Source organism: Nanorana parkeri, unplaced genomic scaffold, assembly GCF_000935625.1.
Source record: "Nanorana parkeri isolate BGI_ZX_2015 unplaced genomic scaffold, ASM93562v1 scaffold1769, whole genome shotgun sequence".
In the NCBI taxonomy this organism is placed as follows: domain Eukaryota; kingdom Metazoa; phylum Chordata; class Amphibia; order Anura; family Dicroglossidae; genus Nanorana; species Nanorana parkeri.
The window spans coordinates 242,592-262,850 of NW_017308037.1; the positions used below are offsets into that span (position 1 = coordinate 242,592).

General features: G+C 44.6%; 1 protein-coding gene across 1 annotated transcript in view; it reads left to right on the forward strand.

Annotated features, from left to right (window-relative positions):
- Window positions 1–18,074, forward strand: part of CUNH6orf118 (chromosome unknown C6orf118 homolog) — a 40,443-nt gene extending 22,369 nt beyond the window's left edge. The window contains exons 4-6 of the mRNA XM_018571505.1: window positions 758–882; window positions 17,066–17,124; window positions 17,986–18,074. Of these exons, the coding sequence (XP_018427007.1) occupies window positions 758–882; window positions 17,066–17,124; window positions 17,986–18,074 (273 nt within the window). The remainder of the gene's footprint in view (window positions 1–757; window positions 883–17,065; window positions 17,125–17,985) is intronic.
- The last annotated feature ends 2,185 nt before the right edge of the window (window positions 18,075–20,259 follow it).

A 20,259-nucleotide genomic window follows, 5' to 3' on the forward strand; every position in this document is an offset into this window, starting at 1 on the left:
TTCTTGACATTTTCCACTGAAGTCTTCTGCAGACATCATACTAGGAGCTTAATGGAAATCCTAAGCCGTTATGCAGACAGAGTGGCTCCTACCATTCTAATCAAACTGTGGAGGGCTACACAGGGGTGTGGCAACTGAATCTGACTATGAGATGAATACAGGCACTCCATTTCTATCCTGTAGGTCCCGAGTCAGGAAAAGAAAGGAAAACTGACCATGCTAGGAGGAATCTGCCTTAATGCCTAGTCTGGTCAGTTTGTAATAGCAACCAAGGGTAATTGGCAGGATCAATAGGTATTTAGCAAAAACTTAAGCAATAAAAACTTTACAGACTACATTTATGAGGAAGTGAATGTATAATGTAACCAGGGCCGGCCTTAGGCCTTTAGGCGCCCTGTGCGAGAAAGCTTTACAGCGCCCCTCAGTGGCCACACCCTTTAGTGGCCACGCCCCCGTAACCACACCCATTTCCCCCAATATATGCACCATTTAAAGACTCCTATTTTGTTAAGCCGCAAAGAAACATATTAAAAAGTGTGAAGAGAGTGAACCTCTCTTCTTCAGGTCAGAAGCAATACATACATATATATAATTTTGTTTATTGAAGTAGTAAACACTTATAACATTTAACTGAAACATAGAGTTGACATTTAGCTGAAACATAGAGTTCACGTTTGATGTAATATTAGCTGGAATGCCTGAATGTTTGTTTAGAATATTAATTTTAGAAAATATAACTATGCTCCTAACTTCACAGGTTTTATTATCAGAGATCGCTGGTATGAAGAAAAGGCCAGTTAGAACTGAAGATGTGTACAAGGCAGAAGAAAAAGTGAAAGAACTTGAACTAAAATCTTGGTGTGCTCTACAGCATAATGATCAGTGAGTACAGATTGCAGTTCATTTTGTAATATATAGACTACAAACATATTAGGCTGCTTCAGTGAGGAGTGTACAGGTGTAAACCTTAAAAAGTAATCTCAGCTTGGTTATTCATAATTCATAAAGGGTGGCACAGGCACTCTTTAGAAGAGTGTTTTGCCACCATATGACAAATGTTGGTGACTACAACAGTACATATCAGAAACATGTACATTAATTTGTCACAAAGCCTTCAATGTGCACAGACACACTAGAAACCATGGACATTGTGCAACTGAACATCATTGCTTGCTAGGATGCTGGTGGTTTTTCCACACAACTTCAGCAGTTGCTAAGATGCAGATAGCAAGGGGCCAGTGCCCTAGCCAGCAATAACACTGTGTGACCAAGTGTCATTGCTGGCCAGGACACTGTGCAGCTGAGTGTCCTTGGTTTCTGTGACACTGCAGACGAGGCCCCCAGAATTCAAGCTTGACAATATGTGGGATCCCCAACACAAGAAGAGCAAGCCCTCTGTGTCGGCTACCTCTGGCTCAGGATACAATAACAGTTCCAGTGTAGCCTGCAGTGTTTCCTCTCAAGGTTCTGACACCAGTAGCACAGAACCTGGTCCACTGCTTGAGTTCTTACAATCCTCTGAGACTTCCTTGGCTTTCTTGGATTTCACTGCAGTTATACAGGATTTTATGGGCTCAAATTGTAATTTTAATTGCTGACTGACTGCAGAGCACATACGCATACCTCAACACCTGCCCTTGCAGAATACTTATCTGCCTTAGCAGTCTCTGAGCCTTCGATTGCAGAACTTCTATCTAATGAACAGACACACAAATCCTTGCAGGATGAGATTGCCCCTGAGAAGTTGCCGGCAGCTGCAAAACCTTCCAGGATGTGGGAGCTCATTTTGGTTTTTATTAATACTGTGCATGCCAACCTAAAGGAGAGCAGCCTGTAAGTTCCACAACTTCTTATACCAGTCAAGGATCCGTAAAAGGCCCTAATACTACAAAAATGGATCAGATGCACGTTTTAATCCCAAGCGTCTTGTTCATTGACCAGGAAACTCAATTGCAATTAAATTTCCATTTAAGAAGGCCTTTATCAAAAAGTGCTCAGTTCCCACAGTTGATCGGTGTCCCGCCTTAACAAAGCACTGACAATTTCTGTAAAGGATGCCCCAGTATTTAAGGATCCCACCAACAAATGATTAGAGACGCTGTATAAAATCTTATTTGCTTATAATTTATTAGAGACACAGGATTTAGATTGCCTTAAACTGCCGCCTACAATAAGATTTGGCCGGTTAGATATAGCCCCTCAGACCAGCAATGCAGCTTTCAGACAGGAGATCAGTACACGATCTCCCTCCAAGCTCCTCTCCGTGTCCGAATGCGGAAGTGATGTATATTATATTATAATATATGTATCATATTAATTTAAAAAAACCCACAAAATTCCCAGTCCCACATACACGCGCGCAAACATGTGTCGGGTGCGAAAACGACGATTGCGCCCATTACGCCACACATGTCGTATATCACTGCAAACGTCAGAGTGAGGGCAATAATTTTATTGCCATTATTCACTGATAACACTAAATTGATGAGCGGTAAATGCTTTTAAAGCGTTGCCTATGGCCAATTTTGGGTATAGTATTTTATTGTAATTTCGCAGGCACACGCAATTTTAAAGCTTGACATGTTTGGTGTCTATTTACCCGACATGACCCCATCTTTTATATTTTACCAAAAATACGGGTAAGAATACATGTTTCATAACTTGTGGAAAACAGTTTTTTTTCCGCAATTTTTGGTTTTGTTTTTCATTATATAGTAAAAAATAAAACCCCCAGTGGTGATTAAATACCACCAAAAGAAAGCTCTATCTGTCCCCAAAAAATGGTATAAAATTATTTTCAGTACAGCGTTGCATGACGGAATAAATATCAGTCAAAGTACCGCATCGCTAAATACTGAAAAATGGCCTGGACAGGAAGAGGGTGTAAACACCTAGTCTTCCAGTGGTTCATTTAATTTTTTTTTCTGAATATATATTTTTTCAATCATCTACATGCTGCTGAGCTGTGTATTTCTATCCAGCTATCTGGATAGGCCTATCCTGTTCAATTTCATGAAGGCTGCTGGATGGAAAGCTTGTTGGTCCTACATGTGCTATTACCAGTATGGGATCCCTAAAAGAGGACCTGATACACTTTTCCAGTACACTCCTTATGCCAACATGTTCTGTATGAGGACTGGAACACTCCTGACTATTTACTCCTTCCAAAGGTTTTGCAGACCAATGTCTGTTTGATCAGGATTTTAAGAAGTGGGCTCTGCCACTGACTGTAGCTATTGAGGATGCTCCCGTGTTTAATTTCTTCATGACTGAGCTTGTTTTTAGTTTCTGTTTGTTAATGACTGACGCACTTTTTACATTTTTGCTGTGTGATTCTTCCACATCAGTAATATACTTTCTTACTAAGTGCACCCACACATATTATATATTTTTTTTTTGGAAGACAGATAGGGCTATATATTTATATAACATGTGTGCCCAACACCTAAATTAGGGAGACTGGGTGGATCTTAAAAAAGAAATATGTTTTTTGGGAGTGTGTATGAGATTTTGGCTGTGTGTGTCTGTAAATGTTTTTGAAGGCCCATTCACACAGTCCAATGCGATTAATGCACGACATCACGCAATCACACCTACTGTGCGTTCTGGTACCCAGCCACAGTTCGATCGCCCGCACCAGAACGTGGCAGTGCAATGCCATGCGTTCCATTGCAGTGCAACTTGGGTCACAACCTAGTGACCAAGGACAATTGTGGGATCTTCTGTCTGTGAACATAAAGAAAGCTTGGTCTGCAGAGCAGAAGTTTAGAAAAACGCTTGCTGTTCGTGCCTTTTGATGGTGAACATCTTTTTGGTGCAATCGTTAGAAAGTCACTCGCACTCCGAAATGTCACTCTACAATGTGACACTATAGTCAATATAGAGATGGACTAAACATCAAGCTGGAGTGCGAGTGACTTTCTAACGATTTCATGTAACTTGCAGAGGCATCTGCCGTCACTACAGCACCCACCTGACCTCAGGGTTTCTCAGGGTTCACAATTTCATGAAGGACATCGCTGGTAGAAAGGGTACTTACTGTATTTGCCCCAGCAAAAGAAGCCTAAGCTTTAACCCCTTAAGGACCATAGTCCATAGTACGTCACTGGCACCGGGCCCGTTTAAACAGACTCCCGGGGGCTAAAGATGCCGGGACTCTGTTTACAGTTGTAAAGCCGACTGTCGGCTTTACAACAGAAGTGATCAGGCGATTCAGCTGTCGCCCTATCGCTTCTCCAAGCCGGTAAATGGGCCGCCCGACACCCCCGCCCATCTCCCCCGCCATGTTTCCCGGGCTCCGTTGCCACTTCTACGGGCCCGGGACCGGCTTCTGGTGTCGGAGGAAGCTGGGGAAGAGATGGGTGGCGAGACCTCTGTTCGCCGATCCCTTCTCCGTACTATGGGACCGGGAGCGATCACATCACTTCCGGTCCCATAGCTGTCACTGCTGGGCTCCTGAAGCCCAGCAATAAGCTATTGAAGTGTGATCTGCACTTCAATAGCTTATTTCAAGTGTAACAGCATCGCCTTAAAGAGTACCTGTCACTGCCAATCTGCTATCACACGGGGCTTGTAAGCTCCCATATGTGATAACAATTAAAGTAAAGTAAAAAAGACAAAAAAAACAAATAAAAAAGACAAAAAAATACAAATAAAAAAGACAGAAAAAATATTAAATTAAATAAATGTAAAAATAATAATTTAAAAAATGTAAAACCCCCAGCCCCTGAAAGCACGCACGTCTTCACGTAAACACGCGTCGGGTGCGTCTACGTATGAAAACGACAATCGCACTACACACATGCACTACACACATACATACATGCACTACGGCATGGGTATCGCCGCGCACGCTGGAGTGAGAGCAATAATTCTAAGGCCAATATTTATGTGTATCTCTAAACTGGTGACCTGTGGGGGCTTTTAAACCATCGTCTATGGACTTTTTGGGGTACTGAATTTTGTCACAGTTTCACGGACGCACCAAATTTTTAACCTGGGCATGTTGGGTATCTATGTACTCGTTGTAACCTCATCTTTTATATTTTATTAAACAATTGTATTTAATTGTGTTTTGGGGCACTTAAGGGCATTTTTCACTACATTTAGAGGTTTGATAATACGTTGCGCTAATATCTTGCAACATAAAACATTTTAAACTCCCAACATTTTATTCTACAGGGTCTTGCCTTTCAGAAAATATATCATGTGATTGGGTTGAAGTAATTTTCAGGCCTAAAATGGGGATTATATCATAGGTACAAAAAACTGAAAAAAAAGCCTCGGTCACTAAGGGGTTAAAGATGGCAAATCTTATTTGTGAAGCCAAAAATACTTCATTTTCTTTTTTCCCAGGTCTCTCATTGAAAGACAATTATAAGGGAGTGACCCAGTTCAACAAAAAAACCTTGGGCTTCTAAATCCTCCAAGCTTTGCATACAAGTCCACTTCATTATGGAGGGACATTTCCATTTTTCAAAGTCTTTTGTTGGCCTTTGTTGACACCTGGCCAGAAAGCATATCTCATGCCAGGGTAAGAAACAAGGTGTCCAGGGGCTACAAGCTAGAGTTCTGCCTTCACTCTGCTTCATGTTGTGCAACCTACTTGTGTCTCCGCACAGGCCAGTAGACCTCCATTCAGCTCTTGCAGAGCTTTTGAACCAAGAAGTTAACAGGGAAAAAGGGTGTTTTTATTTTTTAACTTTTCATTGTCCAAAAACCAAAGAGAGGCATTCACCCCATCATGGATCCTAAAGTCTTAAATGTTTTAATTAGGGATGCACCGATACCGTTTTTTTGGTATCGAGTACAAGTACTGATATTTATATTACGGTACGCGCCGATACCGAGTACAGATTCCGGTAGCATAGAGCCGGTTTCCCGGGCAATCAGGAAGCCAGGCGGCATGTCATTACCCACCACCCGGCTTCTGGATTGCCCGGGAAGCCGATTCCATTCTGTTTGGCTGGCTCAATGCTGATTGCCCGGGAAGCCGGTTACCTAGCCAATCGGCATCAAAGCCGGCCAAACAGATCTGACAATATGGTGACATGATCCCCACTCTGCAGGCACCTCATTCCCCTCACATAGATCCTTAGCAGCAGTCTTTACCGTACCAGTCCCTCGGCCAGCTGGGCAGACACCACTCTCCAAGCTCTTCCGGATCTGCCCACGTCTCCTGTGTGTACAGCGCCCACGTGATCGGCCCTCAGCCTGCTACTGCGCAGACTGCCCAGGGCTCTCATTCAGAAATCCTGTGCATGCGCAGTAGCAGGCTGAGGGCCGATCATTTGGGCGCTGTGCACACAGGAGAAGTGGACAGATCTTGGAGAGTGGTATCTGCCCAGCTGGCCGAGGGACTGGCACGGTAATGACTGCTGCTAAGGATCTATGTGAGGGGAATGATTTGTCTGCTGCTAAGGATCTATGTGAGGGGAATGATTTGTTTGCCCGGCTCGACACTGATTGGCTGGGAAGCCGGCTTCCCGGCCAATCAGCATCGAGCCAGCCAAACAGCATGCAGCCAGCTTCCAAGCTCCATGTTCCCTCTCGGCACTGCCGGTCAGAGGGAGATTTCCAGTATCGGGAAAGTTCCAGTATCGAGAAAGATATCTCGCCCAAATACTCGGTATCGGCACTGATGCTAGTATCGGTGCATCCCTAGTTTTTATACAAATCCAAAAATTCTGCATGGAATCTACCAAGTTTGCCATAATCTTCACTCTCATTCAGAAATCCTGTGCATGCGCAGTAGCAGGCTGAGGGCCGATCATTTGGGCGCTGTGCACACAGGAGAAGTGGACAGATCTTGGAGAGTGGTATCTGCCCAGCTGGCCGAGGGACTGGCACGGTAATGACTGCTGCTAAGGATCTATGTGAGGGGAATGATTTGTTTGCCCGGCTCGACACTGATTGGCTGGGAAGCCGGCTTCCCGGCCAATCAGCATCGAGCCAGCCAAACAGCATGCAGCCAGCTTCCAAGCTCCATGTTCCCTCTCGGCACTGCCGGTCAGAGGGAGATTTCCAGTATCGGGAAAGTTCCAGTATCGAGAAAGATATCTCGCCCAAATACTCGGTATCGGCACTGATGCTAGTATCGGTGCATCCCTAGTTTTTATACAAATCCAAAAATTCTGCATGGAATCTACCAAGTTTGCCATAATCTTCCCAAGGGAGATTTTCTAGCACTGGTGGACACCAAGGATGCATACTTGCATGCCTATTTCATTTTTGCTGTGGACACTCAACATTACCATTTTGTAGCCCTGCTAGTTATCCTATCATCCGCACCCCAATCCCTAGGTTGTCCTGGTGACCTGATGACTCAGCAATCCAGCTCTGGAGTTGGGAAAATCCTGCCTCCCACAGTCATGGAAGATCATCACAATGAATGCCCGCTTGAAGTGCTTGGGAGGAGTCCTAGACACTTTGTTAGTGCAGGGGATTTGGATGCTGGAAGAATTCCATCTTTCAATCAACATTCTGGAAATCTGTATGATTTGGCTGCCCCTGCAGCACTGAACATTTGCATGCAGCCCAATAGTGAAGGTCGTGCGATCGTCGCCCGAAAAGTCGCACTATATCTATCGCGCGGAAATCCGCTCCAGGTACATGTCGCTCAGTGTGAATGGGGCCTAAGAGTGGCATAACTCAACCATCAGGGAGAACCCAGGGAAGTCTGGCTGTGGTAAAAGAGGTCGAAAGAATTAATGTCAGGGCAGAACTCCACGTTCCAGCCCTGTCCGCTGTTCACATACCAGCTGTGCAAAATGAGCAGGTGAGAGTATCTCAGCTAGCAGTGCCTGGACCAGGGGGAATAATCCCTACATTCAGATGTGTTTCAGGACCTGTTTCACTGGTGGGGAATGACATATGTGGTCCTCCAGGTTCAACAAGAAATGGGACAACTTTGTCTCTAAATACAGAGATCCTCTAGTGGAAACAGTGGATGTTTTAGTGACTCTTTGGGATCAGAACAGCCTGAGCGACACCTTTCTTCCTCTGAAACTGATTGCTCTACTACACAGGCTAGAGATGGAGGGCACTCGTAGCTCCATCTGGTCCAGGCGTGTGTGGTACTGCAACCTGACCAATCTATTGGCAAACACCCTGTGGGCTCCTACAGATTGACCAGATCTCCTATCTTAAGGTCCAGTTTACCACTCTGCTTTATGGTCGCTGGCTTTAATGGCATGGCTGCTGAAGCCCAGGTCTTGAAAGAAAGGGGGTCTCTGTGATTTGGTAATTCCCATGCTTTTAAAATCTAGGAAGTCTTACCTCCTGTAAGTGTACCTACGCATATGGAAGGCATACTTCTCTTGGTGCAAGTAAGTTTACTCCAAATACTATGTATTTCCTGGAGTAATTCTGATTTTTTTATTCATTGGTTTAGATCAGCATTTGGCCCTTCTTCTTCCATGTCTTTCTGTGTCTAGCAGCAGTACATCAGAAATACATTTTCCTTCACTGTCTGGATGAGGTTCATACTCTGCAGGTTTAACTCCCAGCCACTACTTCCATTAGAAATACTTTTTTATTCCTGATGGTCCCCATAAGGGGATTACCATTTTTCGTTGGCTTGGACAGGATCATTGTTCAAGCTTATGGTTTTAAGAACAAGGTTCCACCTATCTATGTCAAGGCCCACTCGACTACATCAGTGAGTGCCTCTTGGGCCTTTTAGGCATTAGGCAAATGTTTCTCAGCTTTGCAAGGCTGCCACCTGGTTCTCTATTCATACATTCTCTTAAATTTTATAAGCTGGATTTTCAAACCTCATCTGATGCCAGCATGAGGTCTCTTTTGTCCCCAGTTTTATTATGTTTGTCATGTGGGCCCTCCACACTAATCCTCTGTGTGATGATTAGCGTTCATGTTGGCAGCCCTGCACTTCTGCTTTAATGGGTTAATGGATGTCTCCCATCTTATTTCCTATCCAAGGAACCGCTGACGTGCTGGAACAATATTGACATTCAAGTTTGTGTCCTTGATGTCTACCAATCCCCAAAAGTCTCCCTGATAAAGGACCGGGTAGATTTCATACAGAATTTTCAGGACTCTGGGCTTGCTTGTTATGCTCACAGAGCATCCTAATTGTGGGGTATCTGGATAACCTCCTGTTGAGAGAAAAGTTGGCACAGGTCCTGACCAACAATTTGATGTGGACAGTTCAGCCCCTGAAAAGGTTCGGTTGGATCCTGAACCTTTAGAAGTCTGTGCTGGAATCAGTTCATTGCTTGGAATATATGGGTCTGATCCTGGACACAGCTCAGGCCAGGCCTGCTGGACTCCAGGGCTACTCCACAGTCTCTCATATCCTCTGGAATTCCTTCCTCCTTAAATGTTTGGTCATGCAGTACTTTTTGCAGAGCACACCACCAGGCTACCACTGCAACCTGGTGGTGTGAATGGTGTCCATCCGTGACAAGGCAAATTGCCTTGACTTGCATTGGGACTCCGCTGTAAAAACATCCAGCAGAGCCGCAACGCATTTGGTGTAAATTCACCCTTACTGTACAATATTTCTGGCTTTTGTCTCTAGATTGATACACTGCATTTTTTATTTGCAATTTTTTTATTTCTTTTATCTATATTTTTATCTATATTTGTATTTTTTTCAGTTATAACTATGTGTATAAAATTTGTGTTCAATACACAGCATCAGGCTGTTGTTGCTGACAGTCAGTTCAAGAGCTGCCTTTATTGGAGGCTAGCACCTCACTGCATCCTTCGAGTTCCCTCCCCCCAAAATTTTAAAACTGTACAGCCAAAACACCACACCAGTTCAGATGATTAAAATGCAGCTTCTTAGTTCCCCCCTGTTGCAGTGAAGGCCCTCCCTGACTTGACCCGTGCTGCATGGCAGGCTAGTACCAGTGGTCCAGCGTGCATGCCCAGTAGTTAATAAATGTGATCGGTAAAACAGTGTGCACCAATCCAGTACCCTTCTTTACTCTGTGCAGTGTATGCTTTAGCAGGAACACTAAGGCCTGGTTCACACCTGGGTGTTTTACAGTGCGTTCCTACGTGCTGTAAAACGCTCAACATGTGAAAACCAATGATTGCCTATGGGCATGGTTCCCACCTGGGCGTTTTACAGCGCGAAGGAACGTGCTGCAAAACTCCCTGCACCCAAAGAAGTACAGGAGCTTCTTTGGGGCGTTTTGTCTTACCTTGTCCGCGATCCCCACTGTGTCATTGGCGGCGGCCGCGTCGCAAGGGCGCGGAGCCGGCGGGAAGTTTAAAAGTGAAACTAAAAAATAATGTATTTATTTTTAAAATAGAGAAAATAAAGGGGGAAAAAATCATACCGCCAGTGAAATGCGCGTTTCACTGAACGAAAAAACGAGCATACAAAAAACGCTCAGGTGTGAACCCAGCCTAAAGGGATTGTGTTGCAAATCCTAAATCAGGAGCTGATGTGATGAAAATAAAACAGTTCCCCAGAGCTGATCCTTGTTTTTAGAATGTATAATGTATTGCTGGGATTTGTATTCCTCTATAGCTGATTGTATATTGCTCTGTATCATATACAGCACAATGTACCATTAGCTATAGAGGAATACAAATCCCAGCAATACATTATAGAGCACCATGTGGGGGGAAAGTGCAGGCTTACCTGAGCAGTCTTACAGCAACTTGCTTCTGAGATTGGGCCTGTCTATCGGCAGCTGTCATCCCCCCACACCTGCACCTCACTTCTTCTCCCCGTGTCCCTGTTCCAATCGTGGATGTGGGTGGGCGGTGAGGATGGATGTGGACGGGTCTGGCAGCGGCGAGCGTGAGGTTGGGAGGAGGTGCGGTGCGCAGTGTGTGTGGAGCCGTGAACGGGGCCAACTAATCGGAAGACGATTAATCGATGATTGAAAAAGTTGACAGCTTTTTCAATCATCGATTATAATCGATTTAGTCGATTAGTTGTTGCAGCCCTAGGGAGATGGGGGTTGTAGGTGGAGGAGTGCCAGCTAAGGATCTTTTGGAAGTGAGGATCCAGAGCCTGTTTAAGATCGGGCAGTTCCACCAGATATCTGGTGGTATATGACATCTCCCGTAGCATTACATCCGTGGAAGCATTTATCAGACTGTGCAGGGTGGAGATGCGCCTATCTGGAACCATGTACAATCTTGGGAGAACCTTAAATGCAGATTCTAAAGATGAAATGGTGCAGGTGGTCACTGTGGTGCATGTTTGTTGCCAGTGTTCATCAGACTTGGATGTCTTAAGGTCAAGTTCCAATTTAGAAACGTAACTGTGGGTTGAATGGGTCGATAAAGAATTACGTAAGTAAATGGTAGAAAAATCTTTGGGTGCCAAATGTGTGTAGTGGCAAATGCACTCAAAAATTCAGTTGGGCAGTGGGGTTTTTGTCAAGTATGATAGACGAGACCAAATGTCTAATCTTTATATATTTAAAATATTCAGTGGAGGGTGCTTGGAATTTGTCTCTATTTGTCGGCCACTTGTAGATCAATTCCCCTTCTAATAAGGTGTAAAGCCATGTAAAATTATGTGACCTTGGCCATCTAAACCAGGGGTCTGAAAATACCGGCCCGCGATCCGGAACCATGTTACCCGCAGCCGGATGACAAGTCAGGCACGCAGTTATGGACCGCGTACCTGACTTGGGGGAGCAGCTACAAGGTCTGCATCTCTGTCAGATGCAGACCGCATATCTGCTTCTGGCTGTGTCGGCACTCAGTAATTCCTTTTCGGCCAGCGCTCTGACAGCCTTCACTGTGCGCTGGCCGAAAAGAAGGATGAGTAATGTCTGCACCAGCCAAAGGTTGAGACCTTACTAATCAACCACTGGATCACCAGGGATTGTGCCTCCTTGCAAAAATGTAAGCAGCTGAGGGAGCTCTTTCTTTTATTTTATTTGTGTGTGTGGAGGATTATATTATTGTGTATTAGCGTTTGTGTGTATGGGGGGTTGTTTTTTCCCCCTGTCTGTGTGGGCCCCATTCACACCCTTTATGGATTCCTGCATCAGGAATTTGCATTTTCCTGCAGCAGGAATCCCTAATCTGCCATTTACAAGCAACAGCTGTCACCATTCAAGCTAATGCTCAGGTGACAGCTGCTGCATGTAAATGCCAGCACACCGCATGTAATTGTATGTGATATGATTACATACAGTTACAAAACAATCACTCTCCCTGGATGCATTTCTGTGTACATATTTGTGTGTGTGTGTGGGAAGGTGTGAGCATTTCTGTGTGTGCGTATTTCTGTGTGTAAGTGAATATGTAAATCTATTGGTCCTCTGATTAAAATTAAAACCGGTGAGAAAAAAACACATATACTGACACTGCACACATATACATATGTATACATACTGATATGACACACATACTGACATCACTCACAGAAATCCTGACAATACACACACAAACCAACACAAAAAAAATAAGGACATTAGATACAATGAAAGCATCACAAATACATATGCTAACATTATAAATACACGCAGACATTAACACTGGTACCGTATATAGTTAAATTTTATTTTGAAGTATGATAGTTGGCAAGAGGCCCCCAATGGAGAAGAAAAATTGTCCAGTGGCCCCCAAGTGAATTGAGTTTGAGATCCCTTATCTAAAACTGCTAGTGGCTGCAGGCTGGAGGAACAACAAATTCCCCAAAATCGGTAGCAGAGGTTAATGTGAGAAAATTAGTTTGCTGTAATACTTTCCATCCCATATTTTGAGGGTGTGGTGAAGAAAGGAGCTTATAGTTGCAGGTTGTACACGAGGCAGGAGCCATGGTAATGAGTGAATTGAGATTGGAGAACAAAGTTGGACTTCCAGTTCTACCTAGATGGGGCTTACGGTAGCAATCAAAGACTTGTCAATGACACTATCTGTGCCGCTTGAAAGAAGGTAAAACATTTGGGAGACCTAGGCCACCCCATGTTTTATGGATGAACATAATTTGGAGATTATGGGCCTTTTCTTATTTCAGAGAAAGTCCATGACATGGTTCTGGAAGGAGTTGATAGGAAATTTTAGAAATGGGGTTGGTAGGGTGCAGAAAAGACAGAGCAACCTAAGAAGTATTGTCTTTTTGATAGCGTTCAACTTCTTCATCCAAAAGAGGCTGTGTTGTGGCAAGGTAACCATTTTGTCTTTGAGTTTCTGAAAGATAGGAACATAGTTAGAGGTGTTTAGTGATTGGTGGTCCCTAGTTATGTTGATTCCCAAATATTCTAATTGGGTATTGTGCCATGTGAAGAAGACCTTAGCTTGAAAAGTCGTGACCATGTCAGATGGTGAATAGCTGTTAAATACTGAGGATTTCTCCTGGTTGATCGCGAGGTTGAATATCTAGGCGAAAGTGGAGAGCATGTTTGGCAAAGTAATGCTAAACCTGCTCTCCACCTTGAAATATACATTATAGTAGCGCCTTATAGTACATATGAAATTACATCAGACGCCTTATGGATATCTAAAGACAAGCATTCCAGGAGTTGTTTGGTGCCTGTCTGTGGGGAGCAAACATGTTAAGTCTGGTTGCTAAGATCTTTGAAAGTGTTATAATCTACATTTAACAGTGAAATAGGTCTGTAATTATGGAGATTCGATGCCTCTTTGTCAGGCTTTGGAAGCATGGCAGTAATGGGCCATAAGGGAAGAGAGGTGGAGGCCTGGATGGTGCTTTTAAGTTTTTAAATAACAAAGCGGGGGGCTAGTGTTTCATAGAAGTAGCATAGAAACAACAAACACAATACGTAGAAAAAGTCCACATGTATTTATGCAGGGCACTATTTGTTTTATTATCTGAGCTATAACTGATGTACACGTTTCAATTTAACCCACCCCAGTGGTTGACGGAAACCGGATACAACAAAGACTTAAAATGCTCAATGCAAACAAAGCAGTGGGTCCGGATAACCTTCACCCCAAGGTACTTAAGGAATTAAGCCAGGTTATAACTAGACCATTAATCCTCATTTTTAAGGACTCCTTAATGACTGGTAGGATCCCCAGTGATTGGTGGAGGGCTACGGTAGTCCCAATATTCAAAAAGGGGGCTAGGTGCCAACCTGGGAACTAATAGCCGGTCAGTCTAACATCGGTAGTTTGTAAAATGCTAGAGGGCATAATAAAGGATTATCTGGTAGAATTTGTTCAGGAAAACGGGATAGTTAATGACAATCAGCATGGGTTCAGGAAAGACCGTTCCTGCCTAACTAACTTGCTAACTTTTTATGAGGGGGTAAGTAGAGATATGGACGGAGGTAAGCCGGTAGATGTGGTATATCTGGATTTCTCAAAGGCTTTTGATACGGTACCACACAAACGCTTGCTACACAAGCTGAGGGCTATGGGCATAGATGAGGTGGTGTGTACGTGGATAGAGAACTGGCTACGGGAACGTGTCCAGAGGGTATCTGTAAATGGCACCTTTTCAGACTGGGGTAGTGTAATGAGCCTCAGGGTGTGTGTGCCTCAGGGTTCTGTGCTGGGTCCCATATTGTTTAACTTATTTATTAATGACATCGGGGAGGGTGTTAACAGCGATATTTCCGTGTTTGCGGATGACACCAAAATGGGGAGGGTAATAGACACGGACTTAGACACTATAACATTACAGGAGGACCTGGATAAAATAGGGGAGTGGGCATTAATGTGGCAGATGAGGTTTAATGTCGATAAATGCAAAGTAATGCACTTTGGAATTAAAAATAAACAAATGGGTTATACAATTATGGGTATGCCGCTAGGGAAGTCAGAAATGGAGAAGGATTTGGGGGTCATTGTAGACCACAAACTGAAAGGTAGTTTGCAGTGCCAGGCTGCTGTAAACAAAGCTAGCAGGGTCTTGTCCTGTATTAAAAAGGGGATGTATTGCAGGGACAAGTCTATAATTTTGCCACTTTATAGATCATTGGTTCGACCTCATCTGGAGTACGCGGTCCAGTTCTGGTCACCAGTACTAAGAAAAGATGTCCTTGAGTTGGAAAAAGTCCAGCGGAGGGCAACCAAACTAATTAGGGGTATGGAGGACCAGAGCTACGAGACAAGGCTACTAAATTTAAACATGTTCACATTGGAGGTGAGGAGATTAAGGGGGGATATGATCTCCATGTACAAAATGTTCAATGGTGGTAGCAACATTAGCAATAAACTGTTTAAAATTAACTCCATTACAAAAACTAGAGGCCACCACCTAAAATTGGTGGGAAAAAAAATTCCCAGCACAAGGGGCGAAGGGGGTTCTTCACAGTAAGATCAGTTAGGGTCTGGAACTCACTGCCACAGGCGGTGATTTCAGCAAACAATGTGGAATTGTTCAAGAAACTTTTGGACGATTTCTAAAGGGACCGTAATATACAGGGGTACAGGTACTCCTAGAATGAGATCCTAATAGGTTGGACTTGATGGACTAATGTCTTTATTCAACCTCAAATACTATGTAACTATGTAATCGAGGGATATTGTGCGAGTCCTCCAGTGGCAAGACAATTATTACTCTTTATGTTGTTATTGTCATAAATCAAAAACTCAAAAGAGCATACATTAAGGGGCTCTTAAGGTGTTATACAATACACTGAATCTCATATGTCTCATGAAAACATAATTTATTGATGATCCATATTAAAATCTCTTGTCTTTCATGCTTCTAAGATCATGTCCATAGTATCCAACATATTGATTACACATTACAACAGGGACGCCCACAATTTTTCGTTTGGAGATCTACTTTTCAAATGACTAGCTCAATGAGATCTACCAATGAAAAACACCGGCATTCAGGGGCGGGAGGGGGCATGGCGGTGCCTTGAAGTCAATGGCACCGCAGTCACGCCCCCCCCCCATCCGCAGTGTGATCACCCGCATCCGGAACACAGGCACATTAGTGCCTGCGTTCTGGTCCGGTGCGATCTGCAAAATTGCTGCAAGCACTATTTTTGTACATTGCACTGGACTGAAATGCAGGCACTAATCTATCTGCCTTCCGGGTGCGAGCGATCGCACTGTGGACTTCAATAAATCCCCCTCCCGCCCCTGAACTCAGCGAGCCGGCCGACTTGCATTCCAGTGCATTCTAGAGGCCGAACACTCTAGAACGCAGACTTTGTGGTGTGAACCGGCCTTCTCTCTTGGCTGTCTTTTCTCTCTCTCCTCGCTCTCTCCCCTGTTTCTGCTCTGTTTCTTCTCTCTCTCTGCTATCTCTTCTCTCACTTTCTCTGCTGTCTCTCCCCTGTCTGTCTTTTCTTACTTCCACTGCAGCAGCTTCCCAGGTCTCCTCTCGTGTGCCGGCGTCCTGTCCTCCCATGGTGCTCGTGTAGCTGACGTTGAACACGGGGAGAGGTGTCCCGCCCCTTCCCGTCTGCGGCGTCTGACACGTTCAGCCAGCAGCCACACGAGCACTGCTAGCCAGAGCCGTAGCTAGCTCCTTTTGCACCCAAAGCAAGAAGAAAAAAACATGCCCCCCCCCAACAGGCGTGTAACGTCACCCAGCGCCCCGCCTCCAGGATGTTTTTTAAATTATTTATTATTATTATTTTTTTTTTTACTGTTGGGGGGGCTTTTGGGAAATATCAAGGTGCTCGTGTGGCTGCTGGCTGTGTTCCATATAAATTATTAAACCCATATTTGTTAGTGGCAGCAGAAAAACTACTAAGTTAAACTTGTGTGAAAATTAGGAGGATATGTGTTGATATGTTTTTGTGTCTTTTCCTAGTTTGTTGAAAGGCCACAAAGGGCAATGTCTGAAGCTGGCCATATACCAGCTGCAGACATTGCAGATTTTCTGTGGTCAGATGGAAAAGGTGCAACAGATTCCTCCATCTACACTTAACTGTGTGGATGGAGTAATCTCCACCTGGGCCAATCTGTTGCACTGTTTCCATCTGACCACAGAAAATCTGCAGATAATTGTAAGGTGTATGGGCACCTTAAGGCATTATATTTTGTATGTAGGGGGCATGGGATGATACATTAGTTATTGATTATTCTTTTTAGAAGTATGCTCACCATGCTATTTATACACAAGGGCAAAACAGGCAGATTCAAATGTTAATCAGTTTTATTGCAATTAATTTTTATCTAATTTTTTTAGCCTAAGGAATAATTTAAAGAAGATGAACATTACCATCACTGATACAAATGCAACTGAAGGTAAAAAATATTTGTAAAATGACTGAATGCATTATTTTCAGCGGTGCTAAAGTAACGTACATGGACAGTTTGTTAATTGTCAACTATATAAAATAAAATATAAATGTGCTGCTTCAATGTCTCCTGTGTGGTACCAAAAAATTTAGGAGCTACTTGAATCAAACCAGGCATTAGTCTTAGTGTTTTAGTTGTTGTTTTCTTTAAACTTTATAAATAATAGCTGTCAACATACAACGATGGAAGATGTAAACATAAAAATGTTTTGATGGGGGCGTATGTGCGCAGTCACCTGGATGTATGCATTCAAAGTGAGCTCCGCATCAGTCAGGGAAACTAAACCCACTGACTCACATTTTGGCTGATTATTTGGTGCTCAGTTGGTACCTTTCCACTCCTGACACCCCACTGAACAGCCTGGTGCCCACAATAGTTATTTTAAACGCGAACAAGAGAGGTAAGCCCGGCCCAAAAACCATCAAGAAGGCTCTAAAGATAGCGAACAGAATGGCACCAGCCTTCTCGCAAGCTGACTCTCATCTCTGCCTGCTGATTCTGCTTTCTTGGCCCATTTTGAAGCCATGCTCCCAAAATTCCTGGGCAGAATGTCTAAGAAGTTGACTAAACTGCTAACAGAGAGATTAGGGATATAGAGACATCAACACAGTACTGGAAATCCACAAGGAGGTGGAAAGCCTTAAGAGAGATAATGCTGTCCTGTAATAACTTTTAAAAGATAATAAAGGAAGAAAAGGGAACAAATAAGCGCCACAACCTAGTGCAATATGTTATGGAATAGACCAAATGTAAGAAAAGTGACTAAGTTGCACTTACAAATCATATGCGTAATGTGAACTTCTCTAGGAATCTTTCCAGGATCTCATGGAACGTGTTTCACCGATTTGTCAGAAGGGGGCAGGATGTGGTGGCTGGTGGGGAAGACAAAAGATTGAAATGCACACACAGCGTTATTCTTTGGAAGAAAGACATGCCAGTTCCAGGATGTGTGTGGCACAGATCAGATCCTGCTGGACACTCTCTCCGATGGTGGTGGAGTACAGTCAGAAAGCTTGCTGTAGTACTCTTCTGGTGGTACAGGGGGAGCAGAACAGTGACAGCGACCAGCTGTGATCTCAGCATGGGTATTGTCAGTGAAGACAGCTGGTGCAGTGTCAGGATGGATCCTGGTCTTGTCAGCTAGGCTCTTTGACACGGGGGGGCTACGGCAGTGATTCAGTGCCTTTGTGGCATGTGATCAGAGTGTCCTTTTTGGAGACATGTTGAGGAGATCGGAAACATGATCAGGGAGCAGGCGGGAAGGCAGTCTGAAGGTGAAGGAGACGAACAGCAGTACAGAGAGCGGGTGTCCCTGGCTGTGGCTGCAACAGTTTGCTCCTGTCACTTGACTCAAGTGTGAATGTGGGCAGGAGACAGTATCGTGGAGTGGACGGGAAGAAATATGGGGAGAAGGGAGAGGACCATTAGGGAGAGATGTGGGGTGCCCGGGGGATGTGTTTTGAGGATCAACCACTTTATTAAGCCCAAAAGAACTGGGATTACATGAATAGTTTGTGCAGGCAGGAAAACATGCTATTTGAAAGTAATGGGGGCAGAGTTAGTGACATCGAGGTGGGGGAAAAAAGAAGAATGCGATGTATTGACATATGTTGAAACTAGAATTGATTTCTGAGGGAGTGCATAGTGGACAAAGGCAAAAATGGAATGGCAGGAAAAACAGAAACAAAAAAACACCACTTACTGCTATGAATGTGATATTGTGATATATGGTGTAGAAACAATTATTCTGAGAACAGAGGGATATGGCAAAAAAGGGAATGGCCGGGAGAACGAAAAAAAGATTCACAATTACAAAGGTAGACTACGGGGGCGTGGCCTGGAGACTCATGTGAGCGGACGTGCCTGAGAGAGCTCCGGCACGAGATCCTGATAATATCCTCAACATCCTCACTAATACTGTTTGATAGACACCTACGTACCTTCCCTGTAAACACCGGACCCCTCGAGACTGACAGGTACCGCTCGGTCATTCTCCGTTTTGTCGGGATGACGAGAACCAATGACGCGGCCCTCACTGGAGGTATGGACCTGCAAGATGGCCGCGGCTCGCGTGCGCCAGCCCAGACTCCTTGTAAACAACAGAGGGATCGTTCCAGGGATGTCGCCTCGAGGCTCGAGCAGTTTGCAAGGGGGGCACTGAGAGGACCATGCCGCAAGTTGCGAGTGACAGATGAGGGGGGCAGTGCCCAGCTGGCATCTCGCTCAGCTACTGGCACCGATGGCTCAGATCCTGAAGATGGTGCGGTGAGTGACACATGTGCTCCCCCCTCTACCAAGAAAAAAAAGAATAAGCCCCGCAGGTCTTCCCCGCAGCCCACGCTCAAAGATGTTTTCTCGGCCATACAACGCTGCAACTCATCCATATCCTCCCTCACCGACCAAGTACATGGGATGCGGGCGGATATATCGTTCCTACGGCATGACCTCCAAAAGGTCCGAGACAGAACCACCGTCTTGGAGGGTCGGCTTGGTGACCTTGAGGATGCTAATGCCCCCATCCAGGCAGACCTTAAATCCGCACTTCAAAGATCCACAGAGAACTCCCTTAAAACTGAGGATATTGAAAATAGACTGAGACGCAACAATATAAGAGCTGTTGGGATCCCTGAGAGGGCGGAAGGCCCCAACCCCACGCTATTTGCTGAAAAATGGCTGATTGAAACCTTTGGCAAAGAGTCCTTCTCCCCAATGTTTATGGTAGAACGGGCACACAGGGTTCTAACTAGACCTCTCCCACCTGGGGGTCCGCCACGCCCTATGCTGTTTCGCCTCCTGAATTTTTGGGATAAAGAAGTCATCCTCCGTAAGGCTCGTGAGATGGGAGAAATTTCCATGGAGGGATCCAAAATCATGCTTTTCCCGGATTTTTCCCAAGAGGTCCAGAAAAAGAGGGCTAAATTTCTCGAGGTAAAGCGACGACTTCGCCAACTCAAGTACCAATACTCCATGCTCTACCCCGCTAAACTTCGGGTCGTCGCGGATGGTGAAACCGTCTTCTTCGATTCCCCTATCTCTGCCTCTACCTGGATGGATAAGATGTCCCGCAAACATGGAGACCCT